At 41.4% G+C, this 26,216-nt stretch overlaps 1 protein-coding gene and 1 long non-coding RNA gene across 2 annotated transcripts in view; one reads left to right on the top strand and one right to left on the bottom strand.

The window, feature by feature from the left end:
* LOC121475275 overlaps window positions 1-20,819 on the bottom strand; it is a 31,422-nt gene extending 10,603 nt beyond the window's left edge. The window contains exons 1-2 of the long non-coding RNA XR_005983699.1: window positions 20,686-20,819; window positions 16,557-16,651 (exon numbers count right to left, since the gene is read on the bottom strand). This is a non-coding gene — a long non-coding RNA (uncharacterized LOC121475275). The remainder of the gene's footprint in view (window positions 1-16,556; window positions 16,652-20,685) is intronic.
* A 109-nt stretch (window positions 20,820-20,928) lies between these two features.
* Window positions 20,929-26,216, top strand: part of ATAD1 (ATPase family AAA domain containing 1) — a 44,665-nt gene continuing 39,377 nt past the window's right edge. The window contains exons 1-2 of the mRNA XM_041729216.1: window positions 20,929-20,992; window positions 24,230-24,401. Coding sequence (XP_041585150.1) covers window positions 24,240-24,401 — 162 coding nt within the window. The 5' untranslated portion in view covers window positions 20,929-20,992; window positions 24,230-24,239. The remainder of the gene's footprint in view (window positions 20,993-24,229; window positions 24,402-26,216) is intronic.

Raw genomic sequence — 26,216 nt, 5'->3', positions numbered from 1 at the left:
ATCTGGTAAAGTGATCAATAAAAGACACACATAAATGTATGTTACATTCAGATTAAAACCTGACACAAGTATAAAGTTCAAGTCCCATTGTAAGAGCCTTGTTCACCTTGTTAATGTTTGATGCATAACGGTGTCAGATCAGTATGGTATTTATATGCCATTGGATACATTTAAGAAATTCTACTTTTGTTTTTTTTAAGATTTATTTGAGAGAGAGAAAGAGAGAGAGCAAGGGGAGAGACAGAGAGAGAGGAAAGTCTCAAGTAGACTCTCCACTGAGCGCAGAGCCTGGACCCAGGGCTACATCCCACAACCCTGAGATCACAGTGTGAGCTGAAAACAAGAGTTGGATGCTTAACGGACTGCACCACCTAGGTGCCCAAAGAATTCTACTTCTATCTTTTTTTATTTTTTATTTTTTAGAATTCTACTTTTAAATGCTAATGTTTACAAGGAAATTAATTCCTTTGCAACAAAAAGTTATGATAGAAAGTTTGATTCCAATTCTAAAATGTGTAAGTAAGGAGGAAAAGTTTTCCCAAATTGTGAGGTGAGCTAGCAAAAGAGTTTAAAGACCCCTACTCTCCAGAAACTTTCTCCTAGGTCATACAACCGCTTACAGAGGGATGGATGTTCACAGCAATATTATTTGAAGTAGCAGGAAATTAGAACCTAAATGTCCATCAATATGGATGAATAAAATGTGACATTCTCATGCAATAGATCATGTACCAAATTAATAAGAATAAATTAGATAAATTTATCAAGATGGAGGTATCTCAAGATTTATGAGACTCTAGTTAGATGTGGTCCTCAGGAAAATGGGGGGGGGGGGGCTCATCTTTCTCTCATTTCCTATCCTCACAACAGAAAAACCAGTCCGGGATTTGCAGGCAGGCAATCCAGAGGCCGTGTGACATCATCCAAACCTTGACCCTGGTGCAGAGAACTTTGAATGGGTGTGTAATGTGATCATATCACGGTTATGATCTTGAAGGCTCCACAGGTGTCTGAGGCATTTTAATGACTCATGCCCTGCGGGGGGGGGGGGGGGGGGGGGGGGGGGTGGAAGGGGGATTAAAAGGGCCAAAGAACCAATTAGAAGGAATAGAATTTCCTCATCATCTTTCTGAAATCTCTACCTGCCTGGAAAGAAGGAAGGTATTTAGGGTGAACAGAAGAAATATTAGTGATCTTGTAAATATCAAATGGTGAGATAAGCAGAACATGACTCTTCATAAGAAATTAATTCTACAATAATAAAATCATAGTTCACAAGTTTGTTTCTGTAGGAATACAAAATCCATATTGCCCACTGATAATTAAGTCCCTTGCCTATTTGTGTGAATTTCATTCCTTTCTTTCTGTTTAGAAAAATCTACGTAAAATTTAAATATTTTCAAAATTAAATTCTATTTTCCAACTGTCCACAATATAAAATTAGGGACAAAAAAATGGGGATAAGAGCAATAATGATACTATCTACTACCACTTATTAACATTTGTTGATAACTTTAGAAATGCATAAAGTCATTAAAGAAATGCATGTAAATGAAGACCTCTGGCATGGTTACATTTTCTTTCTTAGGTCCCTGCAAACATGTTTTTACAAGGACAGCCCTGGGTGAGTACTATAATACGAATAATGAGTATTTATCAATAACATACTGCTGTTAGTGACCTATACAAATACATCCCCTGTATTTCTGACAACTTGATCCTATCCTGCCCCTCTACCACAAGCACTGAAGTCATCCCTCTCTTATAATAGCTGAGGCTTGGCTATCATTTCTGCACTCTTCCACCTTCAGGGATTTTCTCCAGAAGTAACCCTTTTCTGCAAGTACTCCACCAGCAGACCCATCCCATCAGTTTAGGAGACATGCCCACACAGGTCCGAACCTCCCTAGGGACGCAGCCTTCACACAGGTACCCCTACCAAAGCAGAGGAAAGGGAGAAAACAATGTCATTGGGTTAACTGTATTCGTTCACCCCTCATAGTGTATATGTGAAAGGAGGATTCAGGGGTGTAGCCCTGTGTAACCCAGGACATAAAATTAAACTGGATTGCTACTGCTGGTAAATATTTCCAACATTTTGGTGGGCTTAACAATTTCCTGTCATTCCGTTCTTCTCTTTGGGGCACAAAATGAAGCATTTCTTGAGTAAGATATTCTTGGTATTAGTTTCCAGCAAACACACTCAACCTCAATCACTTTCTGTGTCCCTATACACCTATCCCTCACTGCCTGACCCTGAACAGGGAAGTATTTCCCCATGTACCCTCAGACTATAAATTCCTTGAGAAGCTATCTGACATGGAGGTTAAAAGCACTGTTCCTGCAGCCAAACTGTCTGCTTTCAGATTTTGCTCCGCTTTTACCAATCGTGAGACCTCTGGCAAGTTAGTTACTCTCTCTGTGCCCCCAGTGTCATCCAGCGTATAATGGGGAAAATAAGAGTACTCACTGACGGGGTTGTTCTAAGGGTTAAGTGAGGAGATACACAACACTCAGAACAAGCCTGGCACGTGGCAAACACTGTATGAGTGTCCACTGTTTGCGGTCACAGAGTCAAGAGATAGAGCCTGTTCCTTCATACTTCCCTTGCTGCCACCTCCGACACCCTGCACGCCGTCAGCCATCTGGTAGCTTTCAGTAAATGCTGAATGGATGATTAATTATCAATAAGTGCATGATGGGAGGTGACAAGGAAACAAAGACTCCCCCCAGTCCTTCAAGATATCCAAAAAAACAGTACATTTAAAATAACTTTATGCCTTTTATTGATATATTTTATGTCATACCCATGTGGCAGTTCAGAGTTTAAATAAGCAGCATTGGCCGCTGAGCCACTGTAGAGTCAGGGCTTGGTAATCAAACAGTCCAATCACATTGACCTGCCACGTGCTTCTCTTTAAGTCACATGTCCAACATTGTGACATGAGCAAGAATGCACACAAACTCCTTTTTCCACCCATTCAAAGTTCTCTGTGGGGGCCTGGTTCAGAAGATGCCACCTCCCCCATGGATTAGACAGCTTCCTGGGTAATGTCTCCTACAAACTAGAAGGATGCTAATCCCAGCTGAACTGTACAAAGAGCAAACCAGCAGGGGCTTCCCAAGAACCTGCCTGATTCACAGCAATCAGAAGGTATGGTAACACTCAGAATCAAAATGCAACCTAGACTCTCTAGCTTACGCCCTGACAATTCCTAACTACATCGCAGTCTTCCCTTCAGTGAAACTACTCCCTCTTTGCACTGAAGTTTCTTGAAGGTTAGGGGGAGAAAAAAAAACCTTGTGTAAACCGTTTTATTTCTCACGATGTCTAGCACAGGTTTTTTTTTTTTTTTTTTACACACCAAACATTCAGTTAAGTATTTATAAACCCAATGATTGAAAGACTACGTACTTTTCCAATATAGGCTTAAATATACAAATACCATTTAGCAGCTGGATATCATATAATCCTTAGGTAATAATATTCATATATTACATGACATTATCATGTCATGTTATATAAACCTTTTCTTTCAATACTTTGGTGTGGGATATTATCTGGAAAGGCCTTAATCACAATTTCTATCTTTTTTTTCCCAAAGGGAACATCAAGAGAGGAAATGTCTGTCTTAGTTAATATTCTGTGTCCTTACGCGAGGTTTGGAAGGGGAGGCCTATGAAACTGTCTTAATTACAAACCAAACACAGTAATATACCTTGTACTCAGCTGAGCACAAATAATCAAAATGCCCAGAATGTGGACTCCTAATTTTATTCAAGAGGCTAACTCTTTCTTTCAAATAGGTTTTAGTGAAATTATTTTTTTCTAATACTGCTTTTTGGATTTTCTCTAAGATGGAAGGGGCTAAATCACAGCTGAGGTTTAGTTTTACAAATTATACATATTAATTCTGGAACAATGTAATGCTTTCATAAAATGCTAGCATGTTTGTGGGGGGGGGGGAACTACAGTTACTACAGAATAAGTAATGAGCTTTTATTTTCAGTAAAGCAGAGTTAAAACCATGTCTTCTTGCCAACATGGGTGGAGCTAAAGCTTGGCCCTAGGGAAAGAAAAAAAAAGCTCGGCCCTGGGGAGCAGGATGGTATAGAGAGGTGGAATAGGAATGGGGGTGCAGTAAGCATGCAAGGAAGAGATGAGAAGCCCATGAAGGAAAGGCACTACCCCCAAGGATCAGCAGCTTCTTTAGAGCCTGCTCTACTGATTAACACAAGCTTATAGAGGTAAAGCACTATGAAAAGGGGAAAAAGAAAAGGGAACAGGTGAGATGGAAAAGGTAAGTGGGAGAAAAAAAGGAAAGAAAGTCCATCTGGTGGAGAGCAATGGAGCATGACCTGAAACTGCCTTAGGTACCAAAGCTCACTGATGTATTCTAGAGTCTTCGGCTCACTTGAGACAATAACCTAGTTCTAGCCTCATTCCACCCCAATTATGAGGATTTGTCCTTCATTGTTAGTGGTCAAGTATTATTAATGTTTTATTTTCACATGTGAATTTTTAAAAACTATTATCTGCCAACGACAAGCCTTTATCAAGTAAGCTAAACATAGTTCCATAGCTCCTTTGTCTTCCTCCCACTCAATCATGTTTCTTTCGCACGACTCTCATTTCTTGTATTTTACCACGCTGTATGTGAAAGAAATGGATTTGTGGGCTTCTAACCACATGTGCTTTGAAATAAGCCTCTCAAAGATGGTAGAGAGATAGAGAGATAGAGAGATAGAGAGATAGAGAGATAGATAGATAGATAGATAGATAGATAGAATGGGTCCAAACAGGACCTAGGTCATTTAGCCTTGAGATTATTTACATGAAACATGGAGTAAATTAGGTCAAGGGGACCAGGACCCAAATAATTAAGCAGCAAATTAATTCAAAACATTGACATATCAAAAAATATATTTGAAATATTATAACTAACAATAAAAAGTATTAAAGTTACAAGTCTAGTTTTAGGGGGATTATTTCCTTTTTGTCTGGAAATTCAGCTAAGTAAAAATTGTTAATAAGCCTTGCAGAAAATATGCTATGTGGAAAAGCTGTGATTGAATTGGGAAGAGTGACACAATCAATATGTAGTGCCACGAGTCTTTTTCATGAATATTTTGGCAATCGTCTTAAGTTAGGCTGGATGGCCATAACAAAGTACCAAAGACTGGGGGGCTTACAGAATAGAAATTTATTTTCTTACAGTTCTGGAGGCTGTGAAATCCAATGTCAAGGTGGTGGCCAATTCAACTCCTGGAGAGAGCTCTCTTGCTGGCTTATAGACAGCTGCCTTCTCACTCTGATCTTACCTGACAAGGAGGGTGGGGGAAGAGAGAGCAAGAGAGCAAGTGCACTCTGGTGTCCCTTTTTACAAAAGCACTAATCCCATCACCAGGGACCTATCTCTATGACCTCATCCAACCCCAATTACCTCCCAAAGGCCTTATCTACAATGACCATCACATTGGGGGTTAGGGCTTCAACATATGAATTTTGGAGGGACACTAACATTCAATCTATAGCAGAAAATAAAATATATTATTCCAGTTCTAGGTAAAATGGAGTAAGCAACTCTACCCTGTCTTTCTCACTGAATTTAGCTATAAAGGCTGGATGAAACACATGGAACAGCTATTTGAAAAGCCTAAAAATAGCAGCAGGTGAACTGAAAAAGAAGTCCAGAATTCAAAGCACCAGTGGATCAGCAGTGAGTTTTCTGTTTTGTTTTTTCCCCTACCAGAATCCCTTGGTCTAAATGTAAGGCAGCCTGAAACTTGGAATGGGCGCCAGGGCCTAGAGCAAGCTCCTGAAGGAGCCCTACAGTTCTGCTCTGGCCCAAGGATCAGGAAAAGCATTCCCTAATGCTCAGAGAGTGTCAGGGAAATCTGCCAGTTTTTGTTCTGTTGTCTGTTCTCCGTTCTCTAGTGCCCCCGGCCTGAGCAATAGTAATGACTATAATGGAAGTGGGGGCCCAGAGGCACCAAAATCTCTGAGGTAGGGAAACCTTCCTCTGTGAAGAAACTGCAGTCCCAGGAGGGTGGGCAAATCACAGTTGTTGCTTTCTCTATCTCTTTCTATTGCTTGGTCCCAGATATACCACAACTCCAGGAAATAGTAGCAGAACAGGATAACTAAAGCACTAGCTTTCTGGCTATAGGACTATAAGAGGGAGTCCAAGAAACCAGAAAGGACCAGAGATCACAGAGAAGGAAAAACTCGTGAAACTAACAGATAAAATTGATTATATACTCCTAGGCTCCCATTCAAGCTACACAAGGCCACAGCCAAATCTAACCAGCATACCAAAGACTCTGAGACTGCACTAAACACTGCATGACCACATGTGTCCCAGCCTGACCACTGAGTAGGGTCACACACAGAAGAGAGATCCAAACAGTACTGCAAATGCTTTGAAAACAGAATTGACACTGAAACCACAACCCACAGAATAATGGTTAGAATTTGTAGTCGGAATGCAAACACCTCTATTGCCTGCTAGCACAAAAATATCAGTATCTTGCATAGGATTTAAATAAAACCCAGAGTCTTATACTATTCTAAATGACTGGGATAGATACAATTCAAAATTCTTCAGCATACACAGAACCAGGAAAATCCCAAGTCACATGTGAAAAGACAGTAACAGAGGTCAATGCACACATGATACAGATGCTGGAATTAGCTAACCAAGGATGTAAAGCAGTTATTATAAAAGTATACCAAGGGATCCCTGGGTGGCGCAGTGGTTTGGCGCCTGCCTTTGGCCCAGGGCGCGATCCTGGAGACCCGGGATCGAATCCCACGTCAGGCTCCCGGTGCATGGAGCCTGCTTCTCCCTCCGCCTGTGTCTCTGCCTCTCTCTCTCTCTGTGACTATCATAAATAAATAAATAAATAAATAAAAATTTAAAAAAAAAAAAAAGTATACCAAGAAGTAAGGGAAATTATTCCTAAATACAAAGAAACAGAAGATGTAAACAACAAAATTGAAATTTTGTAACTGAAAAATATAATAACCAAAATAAAGAACCCATTGGATGGACTCAATTTCAGAATGGAGATGACACAGGAAAGAATCAGTTAATTTGAAGATAACTCAACAGAAATTATTCAATCTGAACAATGAAGAGAAAAAATAATGGGAAAAAAATCCATAGTGCCTCAGAAACCAATGGAACAAAACCAAAAGATCTAATATTCATGGCAGTGGAGATCTAGAAGATAAATTGGAAGAGTATCCCTGGGTGGCTCAACGGTTTAGCGCCTGCCTCTGGCCCAGGGCGCAATCCTGGAGTCCTGGGATCGAGTTCCGCGTCGGGCTCTCGGCATGGAGCCTGCTTCTCCCTCTGCCTGTGTCTCTGCCTCTCTCTCTCTGTCTATGTCTATCATAAATAAATAAATAAATAAATAAATAAATAAATAAATAAATCTTTAAAAAAAACATATTTGAGAAGGTGATTAAAATTTCCTGAATTTGGTGGAAAATATAAACTTACAGATTCAAGAAGCTCAGTGAACCCTAAACATGATAAACCCTAAGAAATCCATGCCCAAATACAGAATCAAACTGCTGATAATTGAAAACAAAACAAAACAAAACAAAAAACATGAAGCACACAGGAAAAAAAACCTGACACATTCCTTAGAAAACAATAATTCAATGACTGCAGGCTTCTCATCAGAAAGAAACTATGGAGGGTAGAATGAAATGGAACAATTTAAAGTGCTGGATAAAACAAAAATAAAAACCAACTCTTCAACCCAAAGTTTAAAATCTATGAAAAATATTCTTCATAAATGAAGTTGAAAAAAACACATTGTCAGGGAAGGAAAACAAAGAGAATTTGTTGCCAGCAGATGTGCTCTAAAGAATTGCTAAAGGAAGTCCTTAAGACAGAAGGGAAACTATACTATAAGGAAACTTGGAACATCAGGAATAGAGGAGGAACAACAGAAATGGTAAATATCTAGATAAATATAATAGACTATTCTTCTCTTGAGTTCCTTAAAATACATTTCATGTTTGAAAGCAAAACTGGCAACACTGTCAGAGTATAAAGGGAACTATATGAAATGATGGCAAGACTTCCACATTCCACTAGAAATGGTAACATATACTGATTCTATGTGGATTGTGGAAAATCGAACATTTATATTTTAATCCCAAGAGCAACTATTAAAACGCTTTTTTAACAAAGATATATAGCGAAAAACACAATAGATAAAATAATACTAAAACAAAATATTAATTGTCCTAAAAGAAGGCAGGAGGGATACCTGGGTGGCTCAGTGGTTGAGCATCTGCCTTTGGCTCAGGGTGTGGTCCCGGAGTCCTGGGATCTAGACCCACATCAGGCTTCCTACACGGAGCCTGCTTCTCCCTTTGCCTGTGTCTCTGCCTCTCTCTCTCTGTCGCTTGTGAATAGATAAATAAAAGCTTTAAAAAAAAAAGGCAGGAAAGAGTAAAACAGAGAAATGAGGGGGAAAATTTTTAAAAAGGAAACCAACAGCAAACAAGTAAATATATCAAATATCCAAAAATATCAGTAATTCCATTGAATGGAAATGGTCTTAAAATGCTCATTATAGCCCAGCAATTGGCAGAATGAGTATGAGTACAAAGGACGTGACCCAGCTATGTATTGTCTACAAAAATATGAATTCAAAGATATTGATATAGGTTAAAAATAAAAGGATGGAAGAATATTTGCCATATAACACTAATCCAAACAAAGTTGAGTAGCCATATTGATATCAAAGTAGACTACAGAGAAAAAAAAAAAGCCAGAGATTAAGAGCATAACAAAATGTATGAATTAAAACTGATACAACTGAAAGGAGAAAGTGACAAATCCACCATTATATTTGGAAATGTTAACACCCCTCTCTCAGCAATGGATAGAACTAGTAAACAAAATTGGCAAGGATATAGAAGAACCAAACAATACCACCAACCCAACTGGATTCAACAGATATTTGCGGATTACTCCACCCAACAATAGCAGAACACATATTATTTTAAACATACATGAAACATTCAGCAAGACAGACAATATCCTGGATCATATTTTTTTGCAGCCTAAAAAAATATGTGAAAGAAGTGTAATCATACAAATATTTTTAAAGATTCTTTTTTTTTAATTTTTATTTATTTATGATAGTCACACAGGGAGAGAGAGAGAGAGGCAGAGACACAACACAGGCAGAGGGAGAAGCAGGCTCCATGCACCGGAAGCCCGATGTGGGATTCAAGCCCGATGTGGGATTCAATCCCGGGTCTCCAGGATCGCGCCCTGGGCCAAAGGCAGGCGCCAAACCGCTGCGCCACCCAGGGATCCCTATTTTTAAAGATTTTATTTACTTGAGAGAAAGAGACAGCCAGAGAAAGCATAAGCAGGAGGAGGGGCAAAGAGAAGCAGGCTCCCTAATGAGCCTGACACAGGGCAATCCCAGCCCTTTAACTGACTGACCCACCCAGGCACCCCTGTAATCATATAAATCATGCTCTCCAATCATAATCAATTTAAATTAAAATTAAATAACCGAAAAAAATGGAAAGTCTTCCAACATGTGTAAACAACACCCTTCTAAATATTCCATGGTCAAAGAGGCAGTCAAAAGGGAAATATATTTTGAACTGAATAAAAATGAAAACACAACATATCAAAATTTGTAGGATCCAGCCAAAGCAGTACAAAGGGAAATTTACAGCATTAAGTGCTTAGATTTAAAAAAAGGATCTCAAATCACTAATCTTTAAAAAAACAAAAACAAGGGGTGCCTGGGAGGCTTAGTCCGTTAAGCATCTGACTTTGGCTCAGGCCATGATCTGAGGGTCCTGGAATCGAGGCCCGGGTCTAGTTCTGCACTCAACATGGAATCTGCTGGAGATTGTCTCAGTCTCTCCCTCTGCTCCTCCCCTGTTTGCGCGTGTTCTCTCTCTCTCTCTCTCTCTCTCTCTCTCAAATAAGTAAATAAAATCATAAAACAAACAAAAACACAAAAAAAGGAGCAATATAGACCTAAATCGAACAAAAGAGAAGAAATTTTAAAAAGCTATGGGCAGAAATAAATGAAATTGAAGCCAATAAATTAATACAGAAAACTAATAAAATAAAAAACTGATCCTTTGTGGGATGCCTGGGTGGATCAGTCAGTTAAGCATCTGCCTCTGGCTCAAATCGTGATCCCTTGTTCCCGGGGTGGGGGGTGGCGGGGTGGGGGTGGGGGGCTGTGCATTGAGCCCTATGTTGGGCTTCCTGCTCAGCAGGGAGCCTGCTTCCCCCTCCATCCCTTCCCCTGCTCATGCTCTCTCTTTCATCCTCTATCAAATAAATGAATAAAATCTTTTTAAAACCCTGATTCTTTGAGATAAATGATATTCATAAACGTTAACCAAAAAAATATACGGTCAATATCGGGAATCGAAAAAGAGGATATCATTATAGACCCTGTGGATATTACAAGAGTATTAAGGGAATCCAATAAGCAACTCTAAAAACATAAATATGACAACTTAGATAAAATAAATAATTGTTGAGAGCAAACTACCAAAACTCATCAAAGAGAAAATAGACAACCTAAAGAATCCTATAACTATAAGGATATTTTTAAAAAACCTTTCAAAATAATTTTCCAGGCCTAGATATTTACACTGTAGAATTCTACTAGATATATAAAGATGAAAGGATACCAATTCTATACAAACTATTCCAAAAAATAGAAGAGGACAGAACACTTCTCAACTCATTTTTATAAAACCAGCATTACCCTGATACCAAAGCCAGACAAAGGCAATACAAAAAGACCCCCAAACAAACAAACAAACAAAACTAACAAAAACGATAGGTTAGTATTTCTCATAAACACTGACATAAAAATCAAACAAAATCTCAGCAAACTGAACACTGAATTTTTTTATTTTTGTTTTTATTTATTTATTTTTTTTTACACTACAGCCAAGCAAGGCTTATCCTGAAAGGGCAAGGCTGCTTCAATATTTTTTTAAAAATCAACAAACATAAGCTATTGTATTAGTAGACTAAAGAAGAAAAGCTACATAACCACATCAATTGATGCAGAAATAGCACTTGGAAAAAATTCAACATCCATTCGAGATTTAAAAAAAAAATTGTGAGCTAGCTAAGGAAGGGAACTTCCTCAACCATGTTACAAGAAGCTAACATCTAGTATCATACTTAGTGTGATGTAAGACTGACAATTTTCCGCTTCAGATCAGGGACAAGGCAAAGATGTTCTCTCTCAACTAATTCTATTTAACATTATACTAGAACTCCTAGCAAGAATAAGAGACAAAAGGCTTGTGCATTTCAAAGGGAGAAGCGAAAACGTCCTTACTTGCAGATGACATGATTAAAACCAAAAGAAGTGACCAAAAAAACTCCCCCTAGAACTGAGTTTAAGAAGGTCATAGAACACAAGATAAAAAAATAATAAAAAAAAAACCCACAAAGATAATCTTATTTATACCAGCAATGAACAACTGAAACTGATTTTTTTTTAAAAAATCATTAGAATAGCTCCAAAATTATTTAAATGCTTAAGAATAGATTTAACAGGGGTATCTGGGTGGCTCAGCAGTTGAGCATCTGCCTTTGACTCAGGGCATAATCCCGGGGTACTGGGATCGGGTCCCACACTAGGCTCCCTGAGAAGCCTGCTTCTCCCGCTGCCTGTGTCTCGGCCTCTCTCTATGTGTCTCATGAATAAATAAAATCTTTTTTTAAAAAAGAATAAATTTAACAAGACAGTATGTATGGTGACGGTGAAGGGACAGTCACATAGATCAACCATCCAGTGGAAGAAAACAAACAACCCAGAAGGTGATCCTCACAAATACGGCCAATTGATTTTTGACAAAAGGTCCAAAGGATAGTCTTTTCCACAAAAGATGTTGGACATTTTAAGTAAGGTATACTTAAAAATGAACCACAACCTAAATCTCACCCTTTATACAAAAAATGAACTCAAAATGCTTCATAGATCTAAATAATAAAGTATAAAACTTGCAGAAGAAACCTTTAAAGAGAGTCTTCATACCGCAAAGAGTTCTTACATGTAACTCAAAAACATGGTCCATAAACGAAAAAAAGTGATAAATTGGAATTGATCAAAATTTAAAATTTTACAAAGTACACTGGTAAGAGCATAAAAAGATAAGTTACAATTACTAGAAGGAAACATTTGCAAATCATATACTGACAAGGCCTTGTATCTAGAATACATAAAGACTCTTGTCATAATTACCAAAAGCTGGCAACAACCTAAATGTCCTTCAGTGGCTGAACAAACTGCAGTACAATGGAATACTACTCAGCGATAAAAATGAATTCATTTTTGAGGTATGCAACATCTTGGATGAATCTCAAAGGCATGCCGAATAAAACCAGCCCAGTCTCAAAAGGTCACATACTGCATGATTTAATTGATATGTCATTCTCATAAAGACAAAACTACGGTGATGGAGAACGGATCTGTGTGGTTGCCGGGGGTTGAGGAGGTAATTACGAAGGAGTCACACAAAGTAGTTTTTTAGGCTAATGAAATTATGTATCTTGATTGTGGCGGTGGTGATCATAATTCAGAGAACAGTACACACGTCCATATGTGCACACACAGTCAAGTTTGCCATACGTTAATTTAAAATAAAACGCAAATAGGATATATTGTTGCTATAATATTTGAAAACAATTTTTATCAAGATAAGATCAAGATTCAGAAGCATCCATTAAGATTCTATGGCAGTTAATATTCCTTTCAATCCTGAGAGAAAGTGATTCCTTGAAATTATAACCTCCTAAAAATATATCTAGATCTTCCCTAAACATTTCTGTAACACCGGAGCAGGTGTTTTATCAAGAGGGAAATGCATGTGTTTTATCTTAATGTTGGTTTGTTACTTCAGTGAGACAGATGTGTTCCAAACTTAACACACCGCTCCGCAGGTCAATAGTCTATGAAATTAACAGTAAATTGTACCATGTAGAACAGGAATAGAATTTCTTAGTCCTGAATTTACTTCCTAGAGAATGAGATTTTAAAATCTTAAAAAAAAAAAAAAGAAGAGGTAAAAACATTTTTTTTTCTGTTACTAAAAGTACCAAATGAACATTTAAGTAGAGATAAATCTATGTCCTTACTTCTGCACTCTTCCTCTTCATCTCTCAATTAAAACATGATTCAGGAGAATCTATGTGTTTTCAAAATTTGTTGTGGTAATCTCTCACCAACTGGGGGTGGTGATAAGTACGTTCCTGAAAAGTGTCTTGTTAGCCAGTGCTACTGCCTCTGGAGGTAAAACCCAGAAAGGCTATCCAGCATGTCACAGGCCACAGAGCTGGCCCTCTCATTTAGTAGTGTACTCAGTAAACCACATCTTGCAGGCTTAAAAGCATTTTGAGAGAGGCTGTATTTGTACCTGACGCTCTGTACTGGCAATGCTTTCCTTGTATCAGACACAGAGACAGAATTTGGTGATGGTCATTAAAATGAAGTATCATAGACTGCCCCCCACCTTCCTATAGAATAAAGAGGAATGTTGTCCTCTGGAGAGGTTTTTACTTGTCTCCTGCTTTTGTCTATGTGTGTGAGTTCTCATGCTGGAAATACTTATGATTCACTCAACTGAAGAAATAGGATTATTTACTCTTTCCCCCTCCCACCTACAAAAAAACCCCAAACAATCACTGTATCTCGTGACTTCAGACACTACTCAAATTGTTTCCCTGTCTACCTCTGAGAGTTCCAGGAAAGGAGTGGGACACTAGCCTGTGAGGACAACATGATGAGAGACCATGGAAAACCAGTCTATCTAGCATGAGCAGGACTGAACGATGGGTGGATTGGAATGTGGAAGGTAGAACACTGTCCGGCCCGAGATTCAAGATTATCTAGACAGAATTCTCGAGTTGCTTTCAGCCAGTTAAGAATCATTAGCATCTCTTCTGCTTTTTGCACAACACCATGGGGGATAAACCACTGTTGGGGGAGGGAGGTCAACCTCATCCCCTTGTGTGGCCCTCCGTCTACCTAAGAACACAGAAGACATACAGAAATGGGTGTGGGCCAAGCCTCTGGCGCTGGGCTTCACTCAGCATTGGCGGCTCTCAGAATGGTTCTGGAGTTTAAACTTAATCAGCAGTGGACTGGAAAGGAGGAAGGTGTGTGAAATTCTAGCAGGTACAGTGTTTTGAAGCTGAGTGCGACTTTGAGCATGGCCTACTTAGTATATCTGATTTGTTTCCTGTACTTCTGTAACTCGAGTTATAGGCTTTTCTTTCTTTTCTTACTTGCACCTTTGTTTTGTTTTTCTGGTTCCAGAAACACTGACAATAAAAAGATGAGAAGGGCAATTTTAATGTTAGCTTGCCAGTTGCTGGGCCTTTCTAGGGTGATAGAAGGTCTAATATATATCTCCTTCTTAAACATCTAAAATCAGCAGGATTTGACCTTGTCTTTGCCTTTGAAAGCCATGTACTCAATCTCTAAACAGGATATAGCATTTCTTTTGCTCAGGAGAGACCCTCAATTTTAGGAGCATTTTCATGAGTTGCATATAGTGTTTTTTTTTTTTTAATGTGTTGTGTGTGCTCAAATGAATTAAATTTTATATGAAGAATAGCAGCTCTGATATTTGATAGTCCCTAAGTGTAATAAGAAAGTTGTAGTTGGCAAAGAAAAGATTAGACAGGCCAAGTATCAACCTTTTAAATCTCCAGTGTGGTTCAGCATCTTACCTTCACCCATTGAACTAATTTCTTTTTCTTGTGCAAAACCCACTCAACAATCTAAGGGAGGAAGTTTTCCCCAAACAAATAATAAATGGGGATGAAATATAGGATAAACCTCCAGCCTGAAAAAAAAAATCAATAGGACTTGTGAGGACTTGCATTTTTATAAGATGTTTTAGTCTTTAGAACTCCATGAGAGCAAGAACCATAAGCTCAATAAATGGCTGTTATTAGACAGATGGGAACGACAGCCAATATTGATAATGGTCTTCAGTGAACTGAGAAATATCCAGATAGCTATTTTCATGGATTGATCAATATTTTAAATTTAATTGTTGGTGGTCATAAGGATGGAGTCTTGTAGGTTTAATATAACTATCAAAAATGGTTTATTGACTACTAATCAGTAAGCGTCAGCCAGAGGGGTATATTAAGATTGAGGATCAGATAGTCAATAGGTCAAAGATAGAGGCATGGCCTCTTCCCCAGTCAGAGAAAACATTTCCAGACTAGATGCTACGCTTATAACTTGAGATGTGAAGTCTTCATGCAAATACTAAGGGAATATGAGGGAATCTTTGTCCTTACACACTTCTGGAAATGAGAGAACACCATTTGGTAGTATAATAAAAGCATCACCTGAGGTATTACAATGGCATATGCTTATTGAGCACTTGATAAATGCTACGCATAGAGCTCAGCACTTTCTTGATACTGCCTCATTTGATTTTCAGTGCAACTCCATGGCATGGCCAAATTAAAGATGGGAAAGTTGAGGCTTATCGAGCTTAATAACTTGCCCAAAGTCATAGAGCTAGTGAAAAACAGATTGTGCATTCAAACCTAGGTCTGTCAGACTGCATGTTCTTAAATCCTACAGGTACCAAGACTGATGGGATTGGTCTCTGGTGAGCACATCAGGAATGGACCTATCATGACAGGGCAATAATATACATATGTATGGTCAGTGAAATGGTTTTATTCCATGTCTCCGATCTGTGAACCATATGTCCTTCTTTCCGTTTTCTCCCTTGGCCAGGTTAAATCTGTAGGAATGGAGCCTAAAAAGCCCCATTAGATATGTCAGATTTGGGAGTGGGGGGCAGGAATCAAATAATTAAAACATTAGTTGAGAGTGGAGGGATGGATGAAATCGGTGAAGGGGATTAGCCTCCTGTTTATTAAATAAATAAGACATGGGGATGAAAAGTATATCATAGGGAATATAGTCAACAATATCGTAATAACCTTGCATGGTGACAGATGGTACCTACCCTTGCTGTGCTGAGTAGGGCGGAACGTGTAGAGTTGGGGAATCACTCTGTTGTACGTCTGAAACTAACATAACATTGAGTGTCAACTATACTTCAATAAATAAATTTTAAAGAAGCACTTGTTAAGCCCCTCCTATGTCCTAGGCATCCTCTCTTGTCTCAAGAAGTTCACATCTGATAAGAGAATACAAGAACTTAAACCCCAATTAGAATTCTGTGAGATGAACACTGTGTCAGTGCTAAGTAGAGTGAATTATGGGGGCTAACAAAATGGATTAGTGTTTAGTGTTTTTGTGCTTAGAAAATAAGAGATCTCAAATTCTTCCCATCCATTTTAGTTTCACATATGTTTCAGGGCTATAACTTATTCAGACTATAGAGAAATGAGGGGGGAAAAGGGGAGATTTTATGCAATCTTCATTTCTAAAATGTTAAGCACCAGCATACATTCTTTTCCAAATACTTTCAAGGGCATTTTCCTAGAATCAGGTAAATGATAGCAAGCAAGTGACCTACTTACAGCAATAAATGCTCCAGGTTATAAAGGATGGGAAGCCAAGTGCATCCTGGAAACCACAGCATCTGGTCTTGTTTTATGCTTCATCTATCAATCTGCTGTTACAGAAATTGAGAATTAATGTTTCAACTACTGTTTCTTCAGTTTTGGCTGATGAATTCATATCTTTGTCATTCTCACTCAATCCCTCACATCCTCTCTCCCATTGAAAAAAAGCATCTGGAAGAGTATTTATGAAGATCCTAAATGAATCCTAGGGAGATTACTCTTTCATCTATGCTTTAAAACTTCTACTGATGAGTCTGTAGTGGGGTTAGCCTTCTTCCCAAGCAATTCCGTTTTAATCAGTCCTGACTTTCTCCAGTCAGTATAATTTGAGCAGTATAATTTCAGTGCCACATTAAAGCCAAAAAACAAAGCACTGTGGATTTAAAATAAATATCCAAGTTCTAGGTGATGTTTATTGCTAGCATAAACTGTAAAAAAAAAAAAAGAAAAAAAAGAAGAAGTCCAACTGGCAGTCATGCTTAAGAAGGATTATAAAGCAATGCAAGATTGTGGCTTTGTGCTATGCGGATAACAATATAAAATTACATATGCACACGTTTTAAATTATGTATAAAATTCTAAAATGTAAAAGCATGAAAAGTAAATTTACAACATGTTCTTTGAACTTTGCTATTGCATGTTAGGTCTCTGTACTTTTTATAGAATGGAACTATCAATTCATCTTTCTACTCTTCCCATTCAGCCAAAATGTTAATTTTCCATGATTTTTGCCTTGATCCCATCTTATTATTTCTATTGGAGCTTCAAGCACTTAAATCTCTGTCTTTCTCGGTGCTTTTATGCCTGCAGGTACAGCTTCATATTCTTGTTTTGCTTTTTTCTCCAACCATCCTATTTAACTTGTCAAAATAATAATGAAGATTATTCTTTCTGATGAAATATTTTTAAAAGAAACAAGGCTTCTGAGTGACTATCATACTGGCATAATTACTGCTATGTGATTCTATATTATTTGTTGAAGTTCTGCTCTTTCCAAATCACTGTCAAGACAATCATTTCTAATGAGCAACAAATAGGGTCAGGTTTGGTGTGTCTACTTAATCAAAAATTTCAGATTTGTTTCTCCTTTCAAAGAGATTTTATTCTGAATCTTATCATGAGATTTCCTTGCCTTGATTTTTTGGTATATATCAGCTGACTTAATGATTTAGCTGACCAGATAGGCTTTTGGGGCTGAGACATAAGAGATTTTTACAAAAATATATCTAATATCATCACTGACTAGGGAAGTTTCTCAAAGTATGATCCCAAATGACCTATATCCAAATCATCTCAGATGCTTATTCAAAATTCAAATCTCTGGATTAAAGCCTAAAGCGGTTAAATGGGAGCTTTGAAGGCTATAGCCAGGAATCTGCATTTTGCCAACCTGTTCCAAGAGAACAGACCCACAGTGAAATCTGAGAACCCCTAATCTAAGGAATCCCTTCCCCTTCAGGGTCCAGTGCAAAATTCACCTTGGCCGCAGAGTAAGCTAATCACACTCCCATACAACTAACAAATGTAAAGGATAATTTAGTTCCATGTGGGAAGAATTACCATAAACTGTTTTAGGAGGCATTAAGAAAACACACACACACACACACACACACAACAAAACCCAAAACCGAACTTTCTATAATAAATATAATAATTATTTTTAATATCTTGATTCTAATAATCACAGAGGGAAGGCCCAGAAAGTTTACCAAAAAAATCTGTTGTTATAATTTCTCGATTAATGTTATACATCATGAATTATTTATTGAGCCCCTACTGTGGGCCAAATATGGTGTTTTATGCTGCCAGGAATTATATAAAGCTATCCTGGGATGAAAAGCATATGTTCACTCAGCTCTATTCTGGAAAACTTAGCTGACTTAGTGATAGCTGGAAATGAACATGCATGGTATATGGGAAGACAGTAATTTGATATCTGAGGACCCAGACATAAGAGGCTTCTTAAAAATTTGCTAAATGATGGGATCCCTGGGTGGCGCAGCGGTTTGGTGCCTGCCTTTGGCCCAGGGTGTGATCCTGGAGACCTGGGATCGAATCCCACGTCAGGCTTCCGGTGCATGGAGCCTGCTTCTCCCTCTGCCTGTGTCTCTGCCTCTCTCTCTCTCTCTCTCTGTGACTATCATAAAAAAAAAAAATTTGCTAAATGAAAATTAGGTCCAAAAGGGATACGTACGGGTACTTGGTTTATAGCCAAACCACTGGAAAAGGAATGAGCAGCAGCATTTATTTTGGGGCATGTGGACTCATTATGGCCAGTCTTGACTACTATACCCAACAACTTCTTGTACAGTCACAGTCTGTGTGAATTGTCTGGGTGAATCACAGACTAGATGTAATCATATTGGGTTTTCCACCTCATTTTAGGATCCATTTAAGATGTCCTTAATTGAGGATCAAATCCTCATGGTTTGCCTAACTTCCTGTTTTAGCTTCCAAAATCCTATGTTCCAAAAACCTCTGTAGTGTCAGACAATCTGAGTAGATGGGTCACCCTGGTCCTTAGCATAAGGCAGGTGAGGTCTTACTGCTGCACTTTCACTCAGTAAATGATGGAAATCCACTACCATCTTGAATTTCTTAGGTCATTTTCTTTAGTGGTGAGCCTATCCTGGTGGGTCACCTGAAGCTCTTCCTTCAGTAATCTCTACCTTTTAGCTCTGTCAATGCATGTTCCTGGGAGCATCCCAAGCAGTAGTAACTCAGACAGAGGATAGTCCCAGGGAACCAACAGAGACTCTCTTCCAAAACTCAGCAAACCGTGGTTTTGGTTTTGTAGACATCGTCCTGGTCTCGTAATCATCCTGTTTTTCCCAAAGTTCTGTCTCCCCTCTCTATACAGGGAGTCCGGTTCTCTTAAACTTAGCTTTGTTACCATGCAGCCAAAGCGCTAAATTCCATCCTGATTCCTGTTGACGAATCCACAATTTTAAGATATTTGCACACCCTTGCCGTCCCAACCTCGCCCTGTGACGACTTCGAATTTTGTCATTTCATGGTCTTCTTTCAACAAAGCCTTTAAGTACAGCTGGCGTGAAATGACTATCTGGAAGAGAAAGCGTGGTGTGTACGTGTGTATGTGTATGTGTGGCGGGGGCGGGGGGGAATCCTGTATTAAATCTGATTCCAGCGAAGCTTGCCATTTAAAGTACATACATTCGGGAAAGTTTCCCTCCCTAAGCCTCATCATTTGCTCCTATGTATTAAAACAGAAGATGGAGGGCAGCCCCGGTGGTACAGCGGAGCGTGATCCTAGAGTCCCGGGATCGAGTCCCACATCGGGCTCCCTGCATGGAGCCTGCTTCTCCCTCTGCCTGTGTCTCTGCCTCTCTCTCTCTCTATGAATAAATAAATAAAATCTTAAAAACAAAAAACAAAACAAAACAGAAGATCGCGGATGCCCTGGGTGGCTCAGCAGTTGAGCATCTGCCTTCCACCCAGGGCGTGACCCTGGAGTCCTGGGATCGAGTCCCACCTCAGGTCGGGCTCCCTGGATGGAGCCTGCTTCTCCCTCTGCCTGTGTCTCTGCCTCTCTCTCTGTGTCTTTCATAAATGAATGACTGAATAAATAAATAAATAGAAAGCATTAGATCGTGGCTACTTCTGAGGATGGATGGATAAATAAATATAAGAAAAGCATTAGATCGTGGCGACTTCTGAGGCCTGCCGGCTGGAGCGCGAGTGCGGCGGGTGGCCGGAGGCCCAGCGGGCAGGCGGCGCCCGGTGACCGCGACCCCAGGCCCGGCGCGGGCAGCACACAGCCCCCCCCGCGAGCAGGTGGCGGCAGGGGGCGCCGACGCCTCCCCGAGGAGCGCCCCGCTTCTCCTTCCCGTCCGGAGGCGCCGGCTCCCTGGGGACCTCCTGGGTGACGTCCCGTCGCTGCCTCCGGGGAGCGGAAGGTGTGCAGGAACAGGCGGGTCCCGCAGATGCAAATCGCGGCGCCAGACCACCTACGGCGTCCCGCCCGCGGGCCCGCTCCGGTGCGCCGCGCCGCCCTGTCGCACGGTTTCCCGCGCCGCCCGCAGGTGCCGGTCGGCGCGGAGACGCGGGAGGAGGGCGAGCTCACCCTGGAAACTGAAAGTCGCCCCCGCAGCCCGCGAGCGCGCGGGGGCCGCCCGGGACCGGCGCCTTCCCCGAGCCCAGCTCAGGAGCCACGCTCAGAGCGCCGGCGAGGGCCGCGGGCGGACGCCGAGAGCCACAGCCCCCTGCCGCCATGGCGGACGCCCCGGAAGTGCGCCCCGCGCGCCGGGCGGCGCATGCGCCGAGCGAGGGGGCGGGTCGCGGCAGCCGCCGGAAGCACTCCCTCCCAGGCGGCGTTTCCTTCCGGTGCGAGGCTGGCCGACGGCTCCTGCTGCCTCAGTGTCCTCCCCGGGGTGAGTAGCGGGCTCCTCCGGGGCCTCGTGGGACGAGGCGGGATGCCGCCCAGCTCCCGTGGGGAGGGGGCCGGGATCTGGGAGGCCGCGCGAGCAAGGTCACCGCGCCGCCCCCGCCCCCGGTGCCGACGCCCGGCTTCCCGCAGCCCTTGGTTGGTGTCCCGCGGGTTCACCTCCAAGGGCGTCCCGGGCCTCGGCTTGGCTTCCGGCCCGGCCTGGGCCCTGGGGGTCCCCCAGCGCGGCCCCTCGCTTGTGCCGGCGGGCGCGGGAGTCCCCGTGGGCGCGGCCCGGGCGGGCTCTGGCGGAGGACGGTGCTCGTAGTCACAGCCTGCCGTGGTCTCCGTGGCGGCCGGCGGGCCCGTCCCCGGCCGTGTCCCCGATCCCGACCCCAGGCTCGTCCCCGGTCCCGTCCCTGACCCCGGCCCCGTCCCGGCCCCGGTCCCGTCCCCGGGGCTCCCTGCCTGCGGGGCTGGGCCTCCGACCCTGCGGTGAACTAGGGCGGAGAGCCTGGGTCTCGCCGGGTCGCCGTGCGCTCGCTGCCGTTTCCTGCCCAGACACGGAGCGCCGGTGAGACGCGAGCCCCTCGGGTCCCGCCCGCCGCACCTGCGGCCCCGCCCCGCGGAGCTCTTGCCGCGTTTCCTTCGCGTTGGTACGCGCACGGCTGCGTGTCCCTGTTGGTGTTTCCCGCTGGCGGGACCAGAATGCGCGGCGTCGGCCACCCGGCCTGTGGGTGCTGGGCGAGCGCACGGCGGAGCGCCTGCCCTGAGGCCGCCGGTACGAGCCGAGGCCTCGGACGGGACGGGAGACGGGCCGGTGCTCCGGGGCACCCGCCAGCGGCGGAGCCAGGCAGAGGCTTTGTTCACGGGGTCAGAACCTTGTCATCGTCGGCCACCGCGATGCGCTGAAGCCCGCCCCAGCTGTCCGTCGGTCGGCGGGCCTCCGCTAGCTGGCGGCTCCCGCCCCGCGAACCCCAACTCCGCAACTGCAGGGCAGCCTCTTAACTCGCATACCTCCGGTTTTCACAGATGAACTTCGTAGACCCTTGGGTTGTGGCCTGCTGGTTTATTTCCATCTTTGAGTAATATCCCCGCCTAATGTTATCACATCTTACAGCTGCACTTTTTTTTTTTTAGATTTTATTTATGTATTTATTCATGAGAGACAGAGAGAGGCAGAGACCCAGGCAGGGGGAGAAGCAGGCTCCACGCAGGGAGCCCGACGTGGGACTCGATCCCGGACCCCGGGGTCACACCCTGGGCCGCAGGCGGGCACTAAATCGCGGAGCCACCTGGGCTGCCCTCCAGCTGCGCTTTCAATTTTATTCTGTTGCAATGAAAGCTAGAGAAGTCAATTTTTTACTCACAAGAAGTGGAGTATTGTTAACTCCCCTGTAGGACTCCACGCTGATGGATGAAAGCACACTTGAATTTGTTGCATGAGGAGAGACTCTCATTAGGTGGATTTTCCTCCCTAGCTCTGTTTGTAAAGATGTAATTAATATAATAATAATAACTGCACTTTGTGTGCCCTGAGGAAAATAACTGTGTCTTAGCTATTACTGTATGCCCAGCCTATAGGAGGCATGATAAATACATGTTGGGTGGGTAAACCACTTAATGTCTCTAGGTCAAAGGTTCTTCATCTGAAATTAAGGCTTTTGATTATTCTGCTGTTGAGTATAAGTTAAATAACGTACTATTGTGAAGTAAGTGGCCCCTGGTAATGTAGGAATATGGAACCCTCAGCTTCGTCGGAATGATTGAGTGGGAAGTGTTTCTGCAGTTGCAGTTTATCTGTTAAACAGATAGCCACTGAATAGCTGCTCTTGTGTGTGACAGAAAGATGGAGGAGATATAAATCCTGTTTATAAGGATTTGACTTCTAGTTGAATACAGTGAGTATTATAGAAGTTCAGCAGTGGGGCCAAATGGATGATATAGAGCATTAACATGATCTGAAAGCTTCGATGGAGCCGCTGAAGTTGGTGTTTGAAGTTCAGATAGAATTTGACTGATCCTAATGAAGGGAAAGAAATGGCCTATCCAGGGTACCAGGCAGATACAGTGGAGGGAAGATAAACACGGCGTTGTCAGATGCCGGTGACTCCTCCAGCTGTTGACAGTTGTCTTGAGAAGTGGTGAGAAGTAAAACGCTTAGACGTTACTCTTTGGGGCTACGTTAGGATGTTGAAGCTATTCCAGAGGGAGGGACGTGAAGAAGATCTTTAATTGAGTAGTAGTAGGGACAAGGGAAACTAATTTTAGTGGAAGGACTCCACTAAAGAAAAAGATACTGGTTTCTGCGGTTTATCTGTTGCGGAGCCGTCTGTGCAGATTCTGGTTAATCCTTTTTACACGAGTGCAGAATACATTCTCTCTCTTTCACATAGTCCAGTTCTGTGAGAGAATAATGTTGCTGTTAGAAGCTAAGAGCCTGTCTTCCAAACTGTGACAGTCCCGTCGTCCCTAACACCCTTATTCTCCTGGGTAGTTACTGCCTTTGACAGGGGCGTGCGTGCCTTCTGCAAACCCATATGTGACTGCCGTGGCAGCTCACAGATGTAGGGAAACATAGGCTTGCTGCCTCCTTTCTTCTCGGTCTTAGGCGAGTAGTACTGTGTTCTTGTGATTCAGAAATTTTTGAAGATTCTGTTGCTTCATGTTTAACTGGGTGGTTGGAAATAATAGGGTGGCCCAAAAAATTTAATGCCACTTGTTAATAGAGAAAACGGCATGTTTACATTTAAGCAGGCCTTGAAAACCTGAAAAGTAAGCCTGAGGAGAAAGCGAGTCTGTTCAGTTTGAATTTCACTCAAAAACTAACCTGCTGTACATTGTACGTAATAGGAGAAGTTCTTACCATCGCATTAATAAAGTATTTCAGTGATAGGCCGCCTTTTCTTCAGTTGGATCAGTGGTATAGTCATTAGATCCTTAGATTTTCTGAAATAGTTACTTAAAAGCTGTAAAAGAGTAAGTATCTTAAGATGTTGACTGCATTTTTCAAATAAAATTGTCTACTTAAATTATCTGAGCTTTCAATAAGGTTCATTAAAAAGCCTAATAAACCTCAGTTTTTAGTATGTTCATTTTTCCTTAAAACACTTTAAGGCAAGTGATGTTGAATTTGACTAAAAGTTACTTTTTCTTGCTGATTTTAAGCTGCTTATCAGTCTCCCAATTGTAATGAATCTAGTTAGTAACATTACTTAGTAACATTTCTGTTTGTTTTTTTAAGGTTAATCAAGATGGTACATGCTGAAGCCTTTTCTCGTCCTTTGAGTCGGAATGAAGTTGTCGGTTTAATTTTCCGTTTGACGATATTTGGTGCAGTAACATACTTTACAATCAAATGGATGGTAGATGCAATTGATCCAACCAGGAAGCAAAAAGTAGAAGCTCAGAAACAGGTATGACTAAAATGTTTAAGGATCATTTTTATTGTAGCTAGCTTGTATTTTCATAAAGCTAAGGATATAGTAGAATTAGAAATTAATAAGTTCTCTAAGACCTATCTGAAAATGTGTTTGAACATCATATTTAAGTTTTTTTTAATATACTTTTTTTTTTTTTAAGATTTTATTTGTTTATTCATGAGACCCACACAGAGAGGCAGAGACACAGCCAGACGGGAGAAGCAGGCTCCATGCAGGAACCCCATGCAGTTCCACATTGCATCCATGCGATGTGGAACTCGATCCCTGGACCCTGGGGTCACGCCCTGAGCCAAAGGTAGACACTCAACCCCTGAGCCACCCAGGCGGCCCTTTAATTTCATTATTCCTAAAAAAAAGTACTCGTTTTTCAAATTCTTTCTGTGTAACTTACCAGGATAAAAAGTGGTGAAGAATAAAGATCTTCCAGTATTTTGTTGTGAACATCTTCATTAGGATATTTTTGTCAGCTAATGAATGAGGGAATCTAGGTAAAATTTTTCAACAGACTAAACAAAAATTTATCTTTAGTGATGGTATGCATTTTGCTTTGCACAGCATTTGAAATGTGGCTAATACTGATCAGCTGTCGGTCTTATACTTGCAAACTCACTAATTTCTAATTAAGAAATTGCTAAATCTTATTAATATAAGTCACAGGGGGTTTTTGTTTGTTTTTTTTTCAGTAACTGCCTCTTGTGGTCATTTTCTTATTAGGACGATATATTTGTTTGGGTTTCTGTTCTTCCTCAAAAAAGTAAAAGCCCTAAAGGAGCCTTGCAAGTTTTTCTTTCTGTTTTAGGGCAAGATGTTCATGTTCATCGATGTTTAGATTCCTTCTGTGTGTTGTGACTGTGATGCACTCAGTAAACATTTCCTGAGCTCCTAGCAAATTCTTGGTGCCAAGGATAAAAGATAAACAAATTTTTTTCTTTCAAAATGCTGTAGGCTAGTGTGGCAAACAGGAATGTAAATAAATGACTGCTTTATGGTGCTACCCATAGCTCTTAAATCAGTGAAAATCAGTTTCATGAATACTGCTTACTGTTTGTATCCAAAAAAGCAATTTGAACAGCTGTGAGTTTGTTCTCTGCATTTGATTATAAAATAGTTGACTCGGGTCTAGATGATATCATACTATCAGTCAATTTACAACTCCCTTAGAAGTCTGACCAGTGCAGTTTGTCTGTGTATGTGTGTTTTAAGTAAGTATATCCATGTGTCTTCAGAAGTGCAGCTTTTCTCACCATCTACACTATGCAAGTCAGTTTAAATCTGAGGTCAAAGTATTGATAAGTTCAAACCACTCTGAGAAGTTTTAAAAGCAGAGATGTGCCTATTAGAGAATTTTGTATTTTATTTTCTTGGCTTCTAAGAGCTCCTGGAACACACATGTTATGGAAGATATAGAAAGCCAAACAGAAATATTAAATGATAAATTAATGGATTGTTACCTTTAAGCCTTTGTTGGAAATCATATGCAATATAGTTGTAAATATCAGGGATACGAAGCATTAGACTCAACATCTGTCCCATAGTGCCCATGGTAGGATAAAAAGACTTGTCCATGATAATGTAAGTTATAATAGTAGCATATTCTAATTGCCTAATGAATAGACAGAAGCTGTGGCATTTAGAGAAAGCAGCAGCACTGATGATTGAGGACATTAGTAGTTGAGGACAGCTTCATGAAAGAGTCTGGCCGCTAGGATAGGCAAGGGCAGTTGAAGTAGCAAGATCACGAACAGGATCAGGACAGGTGTAGGAAAAACAAGACCTGTTCTGGGAGCA

This window comes from Vulpes lagopus, chromosome 14 (assembly GCF_018345385.1).
Source record: "Vulpes lagopus strain Blue_001 chromosome 14, ASM1834538v1, whole genome shotgun sequence".
NCBI lineage: Eukaryota > Metazoa > Chordata > Mammalia > Carnivora > Canidae > Vulpes > Vulpes lagopus.
Note: the sequence above shows the minus strand (reverse complement) of the source record. Positions and strands in the feature narration are given on the sequence as shown.